The following is a 19,960-nucleotide window of genomic DNA, read 5'->3' on the forward strand; positions in this document are numbered from 1 at the left end:
CAAACTAGGTTGGCAAGGTTCTCAGAATATGTAGAAACAGCAAAGCAGAAACAAATACATTAATTAGAAAACATCAAAAATTAATGCAAGCAACTGCTAGTACTTTTGAAAATTTTATTCACTTCTTTAGTAAAAGTCTGATGACTAGAACCCTAAATCAGAAATCCAATAAAGATTATCCAGGAAGTTTCAAAGAAGAAATGTAACAAACCATGTTGTATTCAGCCCAGGTTGGTGAAGCTCCGTTGATTGGGCATCGTCCTGTGCACCAAAAGGTTGCACATGCCAAGGTTGTGGGCTTGATCCCTGGTAGAGGGCATGCAAGGAGGCAGCTAATCGATATTCTGCTCTCATAGTAATGTCCTCGCCCCCCCCTCCCGCTCTCTCTCTATAAATCAATAATAAACTTAAATAAGCAGTGTACATTCATTTATTCATGCATGCATCATTCATTTATTCATTCTCAATTCTTGAAGTGTATTAAATGCCAATCATCAAGCTATGTGCTAAGGATGCAACAATTTTTTTAAAATAAATCAGAGATAAGGCAATCAATTCCCTGCACTCATAGGGCAAATATTCTGATGTTTCATGTACATTGTTTAAAAATGTTTTAGGTAGTATTTACATACAATTATTTTCTGGAATAATTTAAAGTGATTTGATAAACACTATAAATGAATATTAAAAATTGGGATGAAAAGCTTTTACTAGAGATCAGTGCATCAGAAAGCCCATACCTATTCAACATGGACTGTTCCTTTATTTATACATACAATTTCTTGACGAGAATTGGCATACACACACACACACACACACACACACACAGAAGACCAATTTCCATAAGTCAAACATAAAAACAGTGTTATTAATTCATGGTACAGATGGTGATGTGTGTATAAGTATATATATAAAATACATTGTCTTTAGCATGTATTTATTTAGTCTTATCCCTTTTATCTGTCTCTTATCGCTGCCATTATCTCAATAGCCTCTCTCGCAATACTCAGAGTCTATCCCATACTATTTGAAAATGAACAATTAGCATCAGCCATAGAAGAATAAAAAGATGCTAGTTATTTTTTAATCACTTGTATTATGTAAGGCCCACCACAAGGGGCTAAAGCCATCATTTGAGACCCAGTTCTCCCCGGGGCCATCTTGAAAGTCATAAATAGGGAGATGGATGTGATGTGTGTGGCCTTGGCAAAGTCCCACTGCTATGAAGTATGTCTGTTTGCAACTTTCTGAGGAGTAGACTTTTACATGTGGTTTAGTATTCGCAGGCTCTACCTCCTTGTATTTATTTGTAACAGAGACCATTGCTTGTCTTCTAATATCTGCTCTCCCACTCTTCTCTAACAGTCAAGTTTCAGCTAGGTATATATGGTTGCCCAGGTAAAGACTATTTCCCAGCCTTCCTTGAAGTGGTCCTATCACTAAGTTTGGGTCAACAGACATAAGCAAGAGTGATTTGACCGCTTCTGGGTTTTAACATTACAACAGTTAAGCATGGTGGGCTCCCCTGGCCCTTTCTCCTTGTTCACAAATGCAAGGTCATGAGAACTGGAGCTTCACTTGGACTTAAAGCCGGAAGCTTTGTACTGAGCATGGAACAGCCTCTCTCCGAGACCTGGACTGCTTACCTTGGACTATTATGCAAGAAAGAAATAATATTCTGTGTTGTATAGTTACAGCCACTTTATTTCCCCCCAAGCCAATGCACTGTGTCTCACTCTATCCACATCTACTCTGAGACTAGTCAGTGTTTTTCTAGACCCTCAGCCTTGGCCCCTTAGTTTTTCTGCCTCTCTGTTTACCATCTTATGGCTCATTTCCTTGTCCACAGCTCGCCTCCTCCTTCAGGTGTGCCAGTGTTCAGGCACGTAAACTGTAACTACCTGACCTGCAAGAGATTTCTGCAGCTCCTCAGATTGAGCCAGGACCTTCTCCCTTGAGAGGACCTGAGGCACAATCTACTTAATGTTCCCAAAACCCTTTTGCTTCTCTGGACATCAATCCCCAAAAATGTTCGGGACCTTGTACTATTTCATTCTAAGACTAAACTCTGTTCATAACATTACTACCCATGACAAAGCGAACAATGAACAAAACTGTAATTTAGGATATTGTTACGAATGCTACTTATTTGCTTATTCATTTTACTTTTGATTTGAGGGACTCAGAGAAAATCCCAACACATTTTTCACTTTTGTAAGTTCAGATAAGTGAGAATTCTCTTCCTTTCCTCCTCAGTGAACACCTTAACCAATTTTTATAATAGCTAATTCATGTAGCACTCAATACATAAGGAACTCTGTAGCTGTTCCACATTTAGTATTACCTGTAAGCTTCACAATAAGGCTGCACACAAGGGACTAGGGAAGGTAGACAGTCAGTAACCTATTCCAGGTCCACAGCTAAGTGATAAAGCTGGGGGTGAACTCTGACTCTCACACTGCAGCATCCCTTCTCCTATGCTTCTCAGTAGACAATATTTTCATGTGCAAATACTAGCAATCAACTCATACTATCTTCAGTTAGTAAGTGGCTATTATTAATAAGACAAAAATGATATGGTATAGGAATTTGAAAATTTGTTCTTCCTAACTTTTATGACTTAATTTGTAGTTGAAACAAAAATGTAAATATGTGTTATAAATAAAAATAAATAATAGTAACATATAGACTAGGATATGCATTCATAAAAGAGAAACAATTGTTGGTGTGTACTATGCTAAACCTGTAAGAATTCTCTGTTGTAGGTATTATCCTCGTCGAGGGGGACATTTAAAGCTCAAGTGGAAAAGTGAGTGGGACCCTCATCTACCTAAAGCCAGAGCCCATTTTCTTTGCACTGTACTCATCTGCCTCAACTAGTACAAGTTCATGTACACACACACACACACACACACACACACACACACAGAATAGTCTCGTATACACCAAAGCAGTGGGCTTGGTCAAGGCCACAAAATTCTTAGCAACCTTCCTACTTCTGACTTTCAAGGTGGCTTCAGGACAGCTGTCTATTATGGAGAAAGTCCCCATTCTTGGTACCTGGTTTAAAGTAAGGGCTGAATCCTTCCTTGGTGATAAGGGAAGTTAGCAAAATGCTAACCAGACAACTGGTCGATTCACCCCGAGTCTCAGCCTGACTACCAGTCTCCCTGAAGCAACTAATGAAGTATGGAAAATAAAGCTTTTTTTGTTTTGCTTACCTTTCTCGGTGCAGATGCTACGAACAACTTCATTTTTGATGCTTTTTAAAGAATCAAAGTTCTGCCCAAAGTTAACCCTTTCTTCATTCCCAGCAATTTGTAGCAGTTGTGTTTTGTTAGCCTGCCCAATGCCAATAGCATGAATGGTGATTTGTTCAGCCCTTAAATTCTCAGCAGGTTTCAGGACGTCATCATCAGACCTCCCATCAGTCAGCACAATGAGGTGGCAGGGAACCCTGCTTGACCTATGCTTCCTTCCCTCCATTATCATTGACAGCATGGACTTCAGGGCTGTCCCAGTAGAAGTACTGCCTTCGAGTTGCTTGAGGATTGAAACAGCCTGTCTTAAGTCCACATCATTAGTATAAACGTGAATGTCAAATTCCACTTTCACCTTATGTGAATACTGCATAGCCCCAACTCGGACTTTGTCTGGGCCAATGTTAAACATGTCGATTACCCCCAACATAAATTCCTTGATTTGCTCAAACTGCTCTTTCTGGATGCTGGTAGAGCCATCAATGAGAAAATAGAAATCGGCCTCTTTTGTATCCACACAGCCTGCAAAAAAAAAGGGGGGGGGGAATAAAAAATGAAAGTGCATTCTTCATTAATTATAAAGATTCTGGAGAGAAATTTGCAAGTGGGCTTGTCGAGGTCATGAAGCTGTAAAGGTTGTAAGGAATGAGGACACTTCCGGTTGGCACAGGGCCGGTACATTTCATTGAGCCCATTCATGCCCATTTTCTCCTTTGAGATCTGCAACAACTGTGTGAGGAAATTGAAGCAGAGTGAGGCCCAGTGGTTTGTCTAAGAGTAAGAACACACAGCCAGTAAATTAAAGAGTAAGGACCGGATTCCCAAGTCTTCAGGCTCTAAGTCAAATCATTTTTCTAGTAGTGACATCTTCCTTTTTAGATAGTTATGCCTTATCATTTCTTGAAAAACAGGGTTGGACCTGCTGTTCTTACTCCCCCCATAACCCCCTCTTCCCAGAGCAACTAGGACAATATATTTGAAACTAGAACCAGGTCATATTATGTTCTATTTAAATGATTTACTATTACATTCAGAATTTAAAAATAAAAAATTGGCCTGATCTTTTCCCCTGCTTTCCTCTCTGACCCTATTGCCAACAATTCTTCGTCTTACTCACTGCGCTGCAACCACACTGGGCTTCTTTCTGTGCTCTGAATGTGCCCTGGGGCATTTGCACTGGCCCCCTCTCTTCCTGGAATATTCTTTCCAACCAAGACTCACAAGACTCCTTCTCATCTCATCATGAATGTACCAAATCAAATGTCTGTTTTTCAAAAACACCTTCTCTTTACCTACAACTAAAGCATATCAATCATTGCCTATCCTATTTTCTTTATGACTCCCATCACTTTCTGAAATTTTCTTATTCATTTGTTCATGAGCACAGCCTGTTTTTTGTTTTGTTTTGTTTTTCCCACAGAATATCAGCTCCATCAAAGCAGAGACTTTGCTGAGTTCTCTGCTTCTACCCAGTTGGCCTGGTACATCACAAAATTTCAACAGAAATTTTTAAATAAAAGAGCTCTCAATGTTTCTTCCTTTGTTCAGCAGATTCTATGAAAAAGTGCTTTAACTTTCCTAACAGTCTATTTACAACTCTATCTAATCATACACTGCAACCAGGGAGGAGAAAAAACATACTTTTAAAATCTAGTTTGTTTATGCAATTATCTGGTTGAATATGGGAAAAGATCTTTAAAATACAATTTAGTCATTTCAGAAATATTTTGTTTCTTGACAGTTTTGGGGGGAATTTATAGCTATTGACAGTACTTCAAGCTATGGGGAATTGGTCCTTAAGAAATCAGAAATACTGGAAATAAGTCTGACCCTGAGACTTAAACTGTGAAATCAACACATAAATCATTAGGGCAAAGCTAAAGAAGCAGTTATCTGCAACAGACAGGCTTGATCCTAGGCCAGCAAAACTTGACAGCAACCAGAATTAATTGATTGATATACCTGCTAAAGAAGAATTAGGTGTTTTCAGAAAGAAGATAGCAACCCTCAGCAATGAAGGAGAGAAAAACGTGAGTCACGGTAGATAACCATGGCAATGCCCATCCAACCCTGCCTGGAGCTGGGTTGCCCAATACACTAGCCACTAGTCACATGTTGCTATTAAACTGTAAACTTAAATTTAAACTATTTTCAAATTAAATAAAATTTAAAAATCAGCTCTTCAGTCATGCCACATTTCAGGTGCTTAACAGCCCCATGTGGTTAGTGGTTGTCACGCTGGACAGTGTAATTATAGAACATTTCCACCATCACAAAACATTTGATTAGACAGTGTTGAAGAATGTATGCCCTGGCCCCAGGATTCACCTATATAGTTATAGAGAAAAAGGATCTATATATTTGATTCTAAAATAGTCATCCACCCAATTGGATGCTACTAGACATTTCAATGATAAAACCAACCTCCTTGCTGTGCTCCCACAACCTCTGATAGTCTGATTACAAAGCAGCTTCTCATTTGTCATGACAACAGGGAGAGAATATACTTCTCAGAGGACATGGATGTTCAGGCTCCTGGGCTTTGATAGCTTTTACTATAAAGATATTTAGCATTCTTTTTCTATACATTAGTCTCTTGATTTTGCTGTGAGTCTCCCCTTGATGTAATGAAGTTCTGCTTAGCAGACTGAATATTACTAGGTGCTAGATGTGGTAGATACAGCAGTGACCAGGTCAATATAGAATGCTTCTCTGTGTTTGACCATTCTGAAACAACAGTGGCCACCACCTTCCAGTCCATGGAAAATTCACTAATGTAGTAGTTCTCAAATATTGCTAGCATGAGTTCATTGGGGCCTGACTGCAATTTCACATACATTTTTGTTTGGCTTCTGAGGAATCCAATCTAAGTCATGAACTGATATTTGAGAGCCACTAAATTAATAAGAAGTCACCTATTGAGGTTTTATAAAAGATAGCCATCCTCTTGGGTGGCCCTTGCACTAGGCATGGTCCTGCATCTTCCCATTTAGAAATTCTATAATGACAATAGTAGTTTTTGGTCACATCATTGCAAATGTCCTGAGACCACACTACACATCCCTTCCATGCCCTAATGGTTGGGAGCAGAGCAAGGTGGCTGGCACTCTGCGGGAGTCTCCTCTGTATCACCCAGGAGGCAATAGTGGACTTGTTCCTTGCTGTTGCCTTGAATGTACATGTGCCAGAAGAAACCCAGGACTGCTCAGGAGGTGTTCCTTAAAGCTTTAATTGACTGGTCTGAGTTTAAAATGGGCCTGTAACATCACTGGACGATTGCAATTATCTTCTACTTGAGTGCTGCCAAATTCCAGTTCCAATGGTTTGGAAGCATGTTATCTACAGAGTAAAAGTGTGAAGACAGCAGATATCCCAGAATTAGCTCAACTGAAAGTCACATCAAATATCTCTTGCCATGTACCTTTGAAAAGAACTCGGTAAAACTATAGCAGATTCACAAAGCATCTTAACTGGAATACCCTTCACTATAGTGATGGAAGAAAAAAATAATAATAATAAAGATTGAAAAGCGAGAAAATAATCATGGTTGTGCATAAGGGTGATCCCTGAAAGACTTTTATAAGTAAAACACTGGCAATGGCCTATATATCCAACAATTTAGGATATTTGAAACAAATCATGTTATGATGGAATCTGATTCCCAACTTTAAAGGAATGTTGCAAAAGGATATTTAAGGACAAGGACCACAGTGCATGACATAGTTTGATAGGGAAGTGAAGTGGGTAAGGCAGATAACAGTGATATCCCCAGTACCCATTTTCTACTTCTTCTAAACTAAATGAACGCCCCCCCCCCCCCATTTTCATCTAGGTAAAAATTTTACCTTGGCTGCCCCAAATAAAGACTACAAGTTCAGTCTCCCATTTTTACAACTGAGTGTGACATGTGACTAAGTTCTGGTCAATGGAATGTCAACAGAAATGGTAAACGTAATTTCGGAGACTATTCTTGGAGAAGAGGAGGTGGAAGCCTGTCCTTTTCCTTACTTTTCATTTCTCTTGCTTGCTGGGTGTGAATGTGATGCTTGGAGCAGTTAACTTGGAGTATGATCCTGGAATAAAGTTCACAAACAGAGAGAGAGAGAGAGAACCAACCAGTGTACCACACCAGCTCCATCTGCTTACCTCGGGACTTATAAAACAGAAAACTAGTTTTATTTTGTTTAAATCACTGTCATTTTTCTTTTGTTAGTCACCTAAATGTAATTGTAACTGATACAACAAGTAACCTAAAAGGCAAGAGGAATACATGTTAAGAATGGTTTTATCTGAAAGATTGGATGACAGCCTATCTTATTTTCTCCTTTATGTTCATCAATACTATTAAACTATTTTATAATCAACACAGTTTAGTTTCTTATACTTTATTGAGGCGTGATTTGTTTACATGCTGAAAATTTTATACATTATAATTATTCAGTGACATTTAGTAAATTTATAAAGTTTTGCAGCCAGCACCAAAATCTAGTTTCAGAACATTTCCATCACTCCAAGTTTCCTTATCTATGCTGTTAATCCTCACTCCTGCCCCAGCCCTAGGCAATTACTCATGTTCCTTTTATAAGAAGAAAGTTTTGTGTTTTTTTTAAACATACCAGTTTTGTCAAGATCCATTTGTTCAGCAAGAGTAGAAATTTGGGACCATATTTCATTCTGGACCTTTTTCAGCAAGTTCGTACTGTAAGTTTCCAAGTGTGCATAGGACTCCAGCACGGAAGCCGTCTGTCCTGGAGGGTAAGAGACTATTTCTTCTAACTGGGTCTTGTTAACCCCTCGGGTGCCTATGGCAAACACAGTGACGCCCTCCTGACGGAGTTTCATTGCGGCCTCGCGCACTTCATCGTCTGAGGGTCTGTGAGTGATGAGGACCGCGATCTGAGGCACCCCCTGGGCCCTTCTGCTGCCACTGGACTCTGAGAATCCTTCCCTTCTCATCTTCTCAATGGCAGCCCCGGCATTGGAATTCCCAGACCGGAAAGAGAGCTTCTGGATTTGCTCCAGAAACACAGACTGATCTGTACTTGACTTCAGAAAAGAAATCGTCTCGGCTTTATCGCTGTAACTCATAAGTCCCAGCCGCATGCAGTTGTCCCTCACATCCAGGGAGGCAGTAATGTTCTTCAGGAAGCTCTGCAGGTGCCTTTGATTTTGTCTGGTCCCAATGGACTCGTCCACCAGGAACACAAGGTCAGCCAGTGAATCTTTCTGACAGGTCACAGGGGAGGAAACTATGGAGAGAGAAAAAGTATGAGAATTAGTATGGCCCACCAGCACAGAGTGAGAAAGGTAGTTCACAGATTGCCAAAGGCATTAGTGAAAGCAGAGGTAGTCATGATACATTGTTTTCTTTAAATAAACAAAAGATAAAAATTATGAGCAAGACTGACTGACTTCAGAGGCTTTGCAATGCTGTTCCCTCCTTCTGAAGAATGCTTCTTACCAGTTCTCTTACCACACCCCCCACCATCATGATCTTCATGACTAAGATGACTACCACCAATATGACTACCACCACCACCAACCATCACCACCAACAACCACCATCAATAATAACCAACCAACCTCCACCCCCCACCACCTCCACCTCCAAAACCACCTCTACCATTACCACCACCTTCTTCACCACCACCTCCTTCACCATCACCAATATGATCACCACCGCAATCACTATTACCATTCTCAAGTGCTGTGATACAAAGATGAGTTAGAAATATTTCTGACCTCAGGAACTCACAGTCTATGGCAGCGGCTCTCAACCTGTGGGTCGCGACCCCTTTGAGTGTCGAACGACCTTTCACAGGGGTCACCTAAGACATACAGTAGCAAAATTACAGTTATAAAGTTGCAATGAAAACAATTTTATGGTTGGGGGTCACCACAACATGAGGAACTGTATGTATTAAAGGGTTGTGGCATTAGGAAGGTTGAGAACCACTGTCTATGGGGAGGACAGATGACTAGATTCTATTGTTTCAGAAGGTAATACGTGCTAGCAAGGAAACAAAACAGGTGACTCAAGTGAGTTACTCTGCTGGGGATGTAGGGTGGGAACGAACTTCTCTGAGACTTAAAGAAGTCAGGGAAGGCCTCTCTGAGAGGATCACATTTGGGTGGAGAAATGAATGAAGAGAAGGATTCAGCCACATGTTCTGAGGAAAGAAGAATTCAAGTGAATGAACAATAGAAGGTAGGAACAGGCAAGAAACCCGGTGTGGCTGGAGCCAGTGAGTGAGGGGAGCAATGATGAACGAAGTCAGAGAGAGGTGGGAACCAAATTGTAAGAGCATCACATGATCTTATTTAAATCTTTGAAATATCATCCCAGTTGCTGAGAGAAAATAATGAATTCGGGGATCTCAATTAGGAAACAGCCACTCTAGTCCAGGAAAGAGCTAATGATTCTTGGAGAAGGATAACAGTCAATAAGATGAAACAAGGGTAGTTTTGATAAAGGAATTAGAGGCAGAACAGAGAGGACTTGATGATTAAATGGAATACAAGTGCTGAGAGACAGAGAAAGTGGTGAAAACTCCTACTAATTTTTTTTGTTGTTGTTTTTTTGTTTTTACCTCATCAGCTGAATGGATGTTGGTGGTGTCTTTTTCCAAGATGAGAAGGACAAGTGGGAAGAACAAGTTGCAGGGACAATTCAAGAATTCCATTTCAGACATGCTAAGTTTGGGGTGCTATCGAATGTGCCAGGTAGACAGTTGGTTATACGATCTGGGATCGAGGGGAGAGTACAGCATGTGCGCATAAAACGCCTACTCTGAGCACAGGTGGAGGGACCACAACTGAGGAAACTATAGCTGACAGATAAGCTCAGTCTTGCCAAGAACTACCCATTAGGACTGTGAGCTCCAGAAGCCAGATGGAACATCTCACTCATCTCAGTCCCAGCCATGCCTGGTGCCTGGTGGGAGCCCAGAAATCTTTGTGGAATTAAAAATAGTGCAGGGAAGGCCTGCGGGGTGGGGCAGGAGTGGGGTGGAAGGAGTAAATGGGGGAAGAGGGGGGAGAAACCTGTAATTCTTTCAACAATAAAGATAAATTTAAAAATAAAAAGTAAAAATAAGTCTCATATATCTGCCAATGTACTCTGAACCCTACATAGTTGGGTTGTCCAGGGGAGTATTGATCTGTAAATTATTAATAATAACAACCTGTGTGCCAAATGCCATACGAGCCATCTCACCCAGATAAGTTGGTCACTGTTATCCTTGCTTTATAGGTAAGAACACTGACGCTCAGAGGTGAGGTGACTTACTCAAGACCCTGAAGGGTCAAACCAGGGTTTGACCCAGATCTTCCTGCCTTCAAAGCAAAGTTCTTCTTCATACCCCCTAAAGGCAAGGATAGGGTCCTGTCAAGAAAACGTTTTGTGCTGTACTGCTGCGAAGTAAATTAGGAGACATGAGAGAAGCACATTCTGCAGAACCCTCTAAGAAAGTGGAAAAGCCCTATTGTCCTGGAGAGCCCAGGCTAAGCAGCTGCCTACAGGGTTGGAAAATCTCCAAGGTCCCCAAGGTAGAAGGTAACAGGAAGGTTTTTTCCTCTGGGAAGAGGTACACAAATCCTGTAAGAATTTTCTATTTCCTGTAAGACAAGGAGTGAGGGATGAGGAGAATGGAGGGAATGGACTCCCTGGTGCCTCAGGGACAATACTAACTGTGGCAGAGCCTTCTAGATACTCACTGGAATCAGTTTCCTCTGCTGGGGCTTAGAACTAGTCCTGATTTCCTGGCCTCGCTTGCAGTTAGGTACGACCATGGGACTAAGATCTGGCTAACGAAATGTGAGCAGAAGTAGTTAGTGTGTGTCTCTTCAAAGCTTAGCCCATAAAACCTTCCCATGATCTTCCATCCTTTTTCCCTTCTAACAGCTGCACATCGATTCCCAGGGCACCTTGGAAGTCATATTGGAATATAGAAGAGCCACCACCAGCCTGTGTATCTGAATAAAGAAAAGACAACTGGTCACCTGGAGCTCTGGCCCGATGACATTACAAGGGAAATAAATAAGCTTTTTATTATTTAGGGAGTCTATTTGTTATTAAAGCCTAGCCTGGTCTGACTACAAAATCAGCCCATAGCTATAGTCATGGAAGTGATGAATGGTAGAGCAGGAAGGGAGTTTCAAGGTCACCCCAAACCCTGTGTCTTACATAGGAAGATGCCACTGCAAGGCTTGGAGAGATGACATCATCTCTCCAAGTTCACATAGTCAGCTAGTGGCATTGTGCGGATCTTCTGACCTTGTGGTCAGGGCACTTTGTACCACACCAAGTGACTTCTTTGAGTCTTAGTAGTAGATAGCACCTGCTCGGAATAGCCCGCCATGGCCAACTCTGCACAGAGGCAGCCAGGAAAATCCATTATGCTGGGGACTCTTTCTACCTTACTTTGGAGAAAAATGACTGGAGCTTCTCACTGGTACAGCACACTTATTGAGCACCTCCTTTGAGTAGTATACTGGCTGTTTTACCTGCTCATGGATACCACATGTGTAGCTTCCTATCTCATTTTGCCTACACCTTACTAATGCTTTCTGTGATCATCTCCCAAGTAAGTCATCTCCCAAGTAAGTTGTATTCAAGAGTCTTCTGTTTTGGAGTTTTCATAGAGAACTTGTTTAAGGCACAAATAAAGCATTTTTCAAGTGAGAAGTTCTGAGTCATGGGTCATAAGTAGTTCTCATTTGGCCTAGGGAATCAAGAATGAAATACAGGGATTTCCCAGGGGATGGAAAGAAGGCAGTTATGGCAACAGGCAGCTCTGATGGGTGGAAGCTTAGAGATACCAGATGGCTGTCTGGCCTGGGGATCAGCATTCCCTCAAAGGAAGCCAGTCGCAATGACCTCAGTAAGGTATCACTCTCAAGCAGCTTTGTACACACAGACTTCAAAGGAATAATGGCACCTGAGATGACAGGTCTGTGCTGTCACTTGAGACATTCTTTTTTTGTTGTTGTTCAGATAGAGTAGGAGGGAGAGAGAGAGAGAGAGAGAGAGAGAGAGAGAGAGAAACATCGACGTGAAAGGGACACATTGAGTGGTCGCCACCCACACAACCCAATCAGTGCTGGGGAAAAACTGCAACCGAGGTATGTGGCCTTAGCGGGAACCAAACCCGGGTCTCTCCAACCGCAGGCCAATGCTCTAACCACTGAGCCAAACCGGGAGGGGTGAGACATTCTTTTTTTAAAAAAATCCTCACCCAAGTATATGTTTTCATTCATTTTAAAGAGACAGGAAGAGAGGAAGGAATGGAAGGAGGAACATCAATGTGAGAGAGAAACATCGATCAGTTGCCTCCCATACATAACCCAACCGGGGATCAAACTCACAACTTAGGTATGTGCCCTGACTGGAAATCGAACCTGCAACCTTTTGGTATATGGGACAACACTCCAACCAACTGAGCCACCTGGCCAGGGTTCACTTGAAACATTCTTAATGGTACTCAGAAAATAAATGGAGGAGAATTTTACGACAGGGTATATGATAGCTAAGGGCTTAAATTATACAAGTGAGGGTACTGAGTCAGTTCAATTTGAACTGCTTTTAATTGATCTCATTCACCCATAAGCTCGTCAGAAATATTTCCAATAATTTTCCAAATCAGAGATCCCATCTACTGTAAGATACACTATTATTGAATGGCAGCTCTTGGGAATTATTTTTTTAAAAGCACAACTGAAAGACAGATCCTAATATTTTTAAAACGTGAAAACGTGAAAGAAAGATGTGTCTTAGATGTGAAAAATATAAGCACATAACGACTCCGTGGATGGGAGAGAGAATGAGTCTGGCTTTAGCAGATCTTGACACTCATTAGATCTAAGGAATAAAAATGGTGAAGGAGGGGATGAGCCAACACAGTATATAAAGGGCTCAAGACTCAGCCCCCCGCATGGCACTACTTACTGTACAATGAGGGTCCCCCCTTCTCTGCCTGGCCTCACTCTAAGGACATTGTTCCTATTACTGTTGCTATCTGTTAATGGACAGGCATTTACTGGATATTTACTGTGCGCCTTGCACTGAGCCAGGACTGCAAAGGAAAGAGAACAGACAAAGATCGTATTTCCTTACCTAGAAGACTTCCATGTATCCACTCATTAAGAAATAGAACACCAGCCCTGGCCGGGTGGCTCAGCTGGTTGGAGCATTGTCCCGTATACCAAAGGGTTGCAGGTTGATTCCTGGTCAGGGGACATACCTAAGTTGTGGGTTCGATCCCTGGTCAGGAAGCATGCGGGAGGCAACCGATCAATGTTTCTCTCTCTCCCTTCCTTGCTTTCTAAAAATCAATTGAGCCCTGGCCGGTTTGGCTCAGTGGTGAGAGCGTCGGCCTGCGGTCTGGAGAGACCCGGGTTCGGTTCCCGCTAAGGGCACGTACTTCGGTTGCAATTTGTCCCCGGCCCTGGTTGGTCGTGCGGGTGGCAGCCACTCAATGTGCCCCTTCACATCGATGTTTCTCTCTCTCTCCTTCCTCTCTCTCCCTCCCACTCTATCTGAACAAAAAATGGAAAAATATCCTCCGGTGACGATAAAAAAATAAAAATAAAAAAGTAAAAAATAAAAATCAATTGAAAAATAAAAAGAAAGAAATAGAACACCAGCTTACTGTCAGGCACTGCGTAGGCCCAAAGAACACAGAGATAAAGAAATATAAGTTGCCAGTTCTTCCCTCAGGGTGCTACCAGTTCATTGGGGGTGAGGGGACCAAGACAGAAACAGGTGATTATACAGCACGGGAAGTGCGCTGTCACCAAGTGTGCACAAGGAATTGTGACCCAGAAAGAGGTTTGGAAGGAAAGCCTTCCCACAGGATATGACTGTGTGGTTGAGATGTAAATGACAACAGAGTGACTCAAGCTGTATAAGAGCTACATGTGCAAGAGGGTTCCTGCCAGAGAAAAGGTACGAACCAAAGGGAGAAGGGAGTAAGAGTAGACTTCGACGTGCAGACATTTCCAGGACTCCAGTCTGGCTAATTATGAAAACCAGAACAGGAGGTGGAAGAGATGAAGGAGGAGAGACGCAGATCTGATCACACGGGGACTGGGCACCAGTCAACCAAAGTCTTTCTAACCTTTCATGTCAGCGTCAGTTGCTCCTTCCTTGTACTGAGCCGCATCCTTGAGGATCTGCGTCATGTTCTGGGAGAACGCGCTGAGGTCTCGGACCGTCCGAAGGTTGAAGTGAAACTGAGCCGTGGCCATGGCCTTCAGGTTCTCCTCCGAAGCTTTCTGCAGCCCCACGGAGATGATTCTCACCCCGTCTTTGCGCAGAGCCTCGGAAGCCTTTTCCACGTCGTCCTCGGACTCCCCTGAAGCCAGGACCACCAAAATCGGGGGAAACAGTTTCTTGTCTCTCTCGTTCTCAGGTGCAGAGAAGTAGGTCTTATGAGCCTCCTGGAGAGCGTTTCCGAGCCGCAGGGAACCGCCCATGAACAAGAAGTTCTTCTTGAGGTGGTTCAACATGGGGTTCCTGCCCTTGAAGGTGTTCAGCTGGAATTCATTGTGGAGCTGGTCGCTGTACTGGGCCAGCGCCACGCGGTATTTGCTGGCCTCTATGGGGAGACTGTTGATCATCTTGTTGATGAACGTTTTCACGAAAGGAAAGGACTTGATTCCTAGGTGATCAGAGCTGTCCACCAGAAACACGACATCTGCATACTGAGGGCCTGGGCCTATCACGATAGAATGACAAACCAAAACAAGGTGATTCTTCAGCCTTTACCTTTCAGACCACAGGCCTCCTTTAAACTATGTCTTAATGTTAACGGTAACTTAGACACCAAGGCAAGTGCCTTCTGGATGTCAAATAGAAGAAACTGTACTCATTTTTGCTAAAGTGTCAAACAAAAGGACTTTTGTAAAGTTAGCCCATACATTTTTCTTTCTCAACTCTATGCCAGAAGCAATCAACATTTTTTTTCTCTTTTTGTTTGTCGAACCCCAAACTCTGATATTGTACTAAAGAATAAACATACCAGAAAATCCCCGAGTGGTCTGTGGAGTTACAGCAACTTCTAGAAACAGTGTCGAGTAAGTAGCTATCCTGTGTTGGAAGCTCAGAAGCAGATCTGAGACGGGGATTTGGGGGAGGACTTGACTGAGGGGACACGGGGTGAGGGAATCAGGAGAGGAGCACAGCAGGATGCCTACCTTGGCTTGATTGGAGGGGACTCTGGAGTATCAATTATACTAGAGTATCAATTATACTTTGAAACGAGAGGGACAGTTCTTTGCAACTGCCTGTCAGTCACATTGGCTGCAGACCCTCATCAGGAACTGGAGGGATAACCTCCTGAGTAAGATGGCTCTGGGAAAGCTGAGAGCAATTCTCTTGAGAAAATGGGGTACAGCTGTGAGCTGTTGCAGGCAATACTCCCAGCAGCTGGTGGGGTGGGAGATGGTGGGGGGAGGGGCTGGTGCACCAGCCCTATCAAAAGAATCTAGGCCAGTCATGGTCAGTCACTTCCACTTATGAAATCAGGGATGTTCTGGTAAATGTCTAACAACTGTCTTCCAAAGTAACTCAGAAATTCATCAGAAAATCCTAGGGTAGCAGGAGAGTAGAAAAATCTAGCTTTTATATTCTATACATATGAAACATATCCCTTCCCTGTTTTATTTTCATAAAAGAAAAGGAAGCAATGGTTTAGCCACAAAAATACATAGAATTTATTTCTGTATGGGGTTCCTTTTTTATTTTTTCTTCAATTTATTAAAGCCAAAATGCAAACTAACCTACAAAACAAATCGGTTGACTCTATTCATAGAGACAGGGAACATTGGGACTTAAGCAAATCAATGAATAATTAAAGTGTCTCTAGCCAAGTAATTCATGACTTTTGCCCATGGCTTTCTGTCATCTTTCAGAGATTAAGTTAGCTTGATGTTGTATACCTCCAACTACAACTAAGTGCTGTCTATTTTGATTTTTTAGTAAATAAATAAATTCCTTGTTTCTCTCTATTTACTAAAGTGAAGATTTGTTGAAACAAAAATGTTTACTTCCCTAAATAATAATAAGCATAAAATATATGAGTACCTGGGCTCTGATCTGCCACTGTTTCAGTACAAAAGATTAGGACAAATATAATTATCAGGTTCTTCATTTTGTTAGTTGTTCTTGCTTTTATTCTGTTAAAAAAAAAAAAAGTTGTTTACAATATGAAAAATCTGATTGTATTAACAAGAAATAACTACTGGGAAAGTTGGATTAGAACACAGTACACTGTACACAAAACAAGTATTTGTCAAGCAATGCCAAATGAACACAAACTCATAGACACAGACAACAGTGTGGTCATCAGACAACAGTGTGGTGATCACCAGAGGGAAGGGGACTAAGGGGAGGTAGAAGAGGGTAAAGAGAGGATACATGGTGATAGAAGGAGACTTGACTTGGGATGGTGAACACACAATACTATATACAGATGATACATTATAGGATTGTACACCTGAAACCTATATAATTTTATTAACCAATGTCACTCCAATAAATTTACTAAAAAGGAAAATAAAAGAAAAACATTCATCAAGCATTTAAAGTATTGGCTGAAAGTAGATTATGCTAATGTTTGCTGAGCCCTTACCATAGCTCAAATTCTGTTCTCACTGTTTTACAACTATCATCTAATTTAATCCTCCAAACAGCCTTTCGGGGAAGTATAATTATAGCTATGTGACAGAGAAGGAAATAGGCATGAAGTGGCGTGGCAAGTGTGGAGCCAGGATCCTAACCCTGACAGTGTGGTTGCAGAGCCCAGTCTCTTAACCTCTGTGCAATAAGCCTTATGCAAAATCTGTGTCCTCACAAAATGTATGCAGTCACTATTCTTTACCCTCGACTTTCATGTCAACGTTGACTACTATGTACGTTCACAACTTGGCTCAAAAAAGTCAACAGCCATCCATGTTTTTTCTTCACTAAACTCTTAGGAGAACTGTTCTCTCATTTATGGTTATAATCAGTTTTACAAATTACTTTAATTTCAGCATTTCTCTTAGTGTCCATCAGAAATCTCCTTGGGAAACTACAATCTAATAGAATTTCCACCAAATCAGAGTTGTTCTTTATAATAAGGGAAATAGATCAAATGACCAATACTCAAAAATATAGCTCCCCTAAATGAGATATCAAGAGAGTAAAGACTGGATTTTACTCTAGAATTGACTTTTCCAACAATTTCTTTGAAGTTGCTGATCATCTAGAAGGATTGAGAGACTCGCTGGAGACCAGATTTTGAAAAGATCCTATAGATCATTTAGCCGAAACCCTTAATTTGCTAACGAGAAGCCACTAACTAGGCTCCCCACTAATTAGTGCCTGAATCATGTCAACAATGACTTTCAAATCTATACTCATCATATTATAGTATACCATGTATTTTATTTATTCATTAATCTTATTATTGAGATATAATTCACATACTATAAATTTTACCCCTTTAAAGTATATAATTCAATGTGTTTTAGTCACAGGATTTATATCCATTATCACTAATTCCAGAACATTTTCATGACCCCCAAAACAAACCCCGTACCAATTATCAGTAACTTCTTATTCTCCCCTTTCCACAGGCCCTGTCAACCATTGATCTACTTTCTTCCCTATGGATTTGCCTATTCTGGACATTAATATAAATTAAATCATATAATATATGACCTTCTGTGTTTGAAATCTTTCGTTTAACCTAATTTTCTTTTTTTATCCTCACCTGAGGACATTTTTTTGTTTTCTGCATTTATCTTCAGATAGAGCAGGAGGGAGAAAGGAAGGAAGAGAGAGAGAGAAACATCCACATGAGAGAGACACATCAAGTAGCTGCCACCCACATGACCCCTGCTGGGACAGGGACAAACTACAACCAAGGTACTTGCCCTTAGTGGGAACCTAAGCCAGGACTCTCTGATCTGCGGGCTGACACTCTAACGGCTGAGCCAAACCAGCCAGGGCCATTTAACCTAATTTTTTAAATATTTATCCATGTTGTGACATATTCCAGTATTTCAAGCCTTTTTATCTCTGAGTAACATTCTATTGTATGGATATACAACATTTTAAAAATCTGTCAGTTGATAAGGCATTTTAGTTTGTTTCTACTTCTTGGCTCTTATGAATAAGGCTGCTATGAACATTCAAGTACAAGTTGTTTGTAGATCTATGTTTCCATTTTTCTTGAGTAGAGATACCTAAGAGTGGAATTAGTCTTATGGTAACTTTATGTTTAAATTTTTGAGGAACTAAAAAATTGTTTTTCCCTAGTGGCTGCAACATTTTATATTCCCACCACCAATGTATACAGGTTCCAACTTGTCCATATTCTCACCAACACTCGTGTCTTTTTATTATTGCCATTCTAGTGAGTGTAAACGGGTATCAATGTGGTTTTGATTTGCATTTCCCTAAGGATGAATGATTTTGAGCATCTTTTCATGTAGTTACTGGTCATTTGTATATCTTCTTTGGAGCAGGATCTATTCAAATATTTGGCCCATTTTTCATTGGGTTATTTGTCTTTTTATTGCTGTTTATAAGAGCTCTTTATATCCTCTGGATATTGAATTGCCTTGGCACCTAGATGATGTGCTGTTGAATTTGGTTTGCTAGGATTTTGTTGAGAATTTTGAATATATATTCTTTAGACATATTGACCTGTAGTTTTCTTTTCTTGTAGTGTCCTTATCTGGCTTTGGTATCAGGGTAATGCCAGCCTTGTAAATGAGTTTGGGAGTGTTCCTCCTCTTTAATTCTTTAGAAGAGTTTGAGGATTTGGTATTAATCCTCTAAATGTTTGGTTGAATTCACCAGTGAAGCCATCTGGTCCTGGGTTTTTCTGTTTTTGATTACTGACTTGGTATCCTTCCTCATTACTGGTCTGTTCAGACTTTCTATTTCTTCCAGATTCAGTCCTGGTAGGTTATTTGTTTCTAGGAAATTACCCACTTCTTCTATATTATCCATAATTGTATGGTAATTGTTCACAGTACTCTCATGCTTCTTTATATTTCTGTGGTATTATTTGTGATGTCTCCTCTTTTGTTTATAATTTCATTTATTTGAGTCCTCTCTTTTTTATTGTGAGTCTAGCTAAAGATTTGTCAATTTTGTTTATCTTTCAAAGAACCAACTCTTATTTTTGGTACTTATTTCTATTGTTTGCCTGTTCTGTTTCATTTATTTTTGCTGTAGTCTTTATTATTTCCTTCCTACTAACTTTGGGCTAAGTTTGTTCTTCTTTTTCTTGTCCCCTGACATGTAAAGTTAGGCTGTTTATTTGAGATCTTTTTTCTCAATGTAAGCACTTACAACACTAAACTTTCCCCTGAGAACTGTTTTTGCCAGTTCTGTTTTCCAGGTGTTTGGGTATGTTGTGTTTCCATTCTTCTGGAGCCACTAGCTGGGCTTTCTGCCTGGGCAAGGCTGCAGGCTGTGTTTGGCAATCAGGCAGAGCTGTAGGCTGAGCTCCATTGCTGGGTGATATCATAGGCTGTGCTCCAAGGCTGCCCAGGGTCACTCTTCGGATTCCCTGGTTACATGAGGCCAGAGGCTATACTCAACATTTGGTCAGGGTTACTGGCTTAGTTCCTGCCTGCGCAGAGTTGTAGGATGGGTTCCATAGCTGCTCAGGCTCTCTAACCAGGCTTCTGGTCATGCAGGA

The 19,960-nt window shown here is 41.1% G+C and overlaps 1 protein-coding gene across 1 annotated transcript in view; it reads right to left on the bottom strand.

Moving 5' to 3' along the window:
• Positions 1–16,411, bottom strand: part of COL6A5 (collagen type VI alpha 5 chain) — a 107,340-nt gene extending 90,929 nt beyond the window's left edge. Inside the window, exons 1-4 of the mRNA XM_036267158.1 lie at positions 16,345–16,411; positions 14,378–14,977; positions 7,877–8,509; positions 3,222–3,782 (exon numbers count right to left, since the gene is read on the bottom strand). Coding sequence (XP_036123051.1) covers positions 3,222–3,782; positions 7,877–8,509; positions 14,378–14,977; positions 16,345–16,411 — 1,861 coding nt within the window. The remainder of the gene's footprint in view (positions 1–3,221; positions 3,783–7,876; positions 8,510–14,377; positions 14,978–16,344) is intronic.
• Between the last annotated feature and the right edge of the window lie 3,549 nt (positions 16,412–19,960).

This window comes from Molossus molossus, unplaced genomic scaffold, assembly GCF_014108415.1.
Source record: "Molossus molossus isolate mMolMol1 unplaced genomic scaffold, mMolMol1.p scaffold_m16_p_18, whole genome shotgun sequence".
In the NCBI taxonomy this organism is placed as follows: domain Eukaryota; kingdom Metazoa; phylum Chordata; class Mammalia; order Chiroptera; family Molossidae; genus Molossus; species Molossus molossus.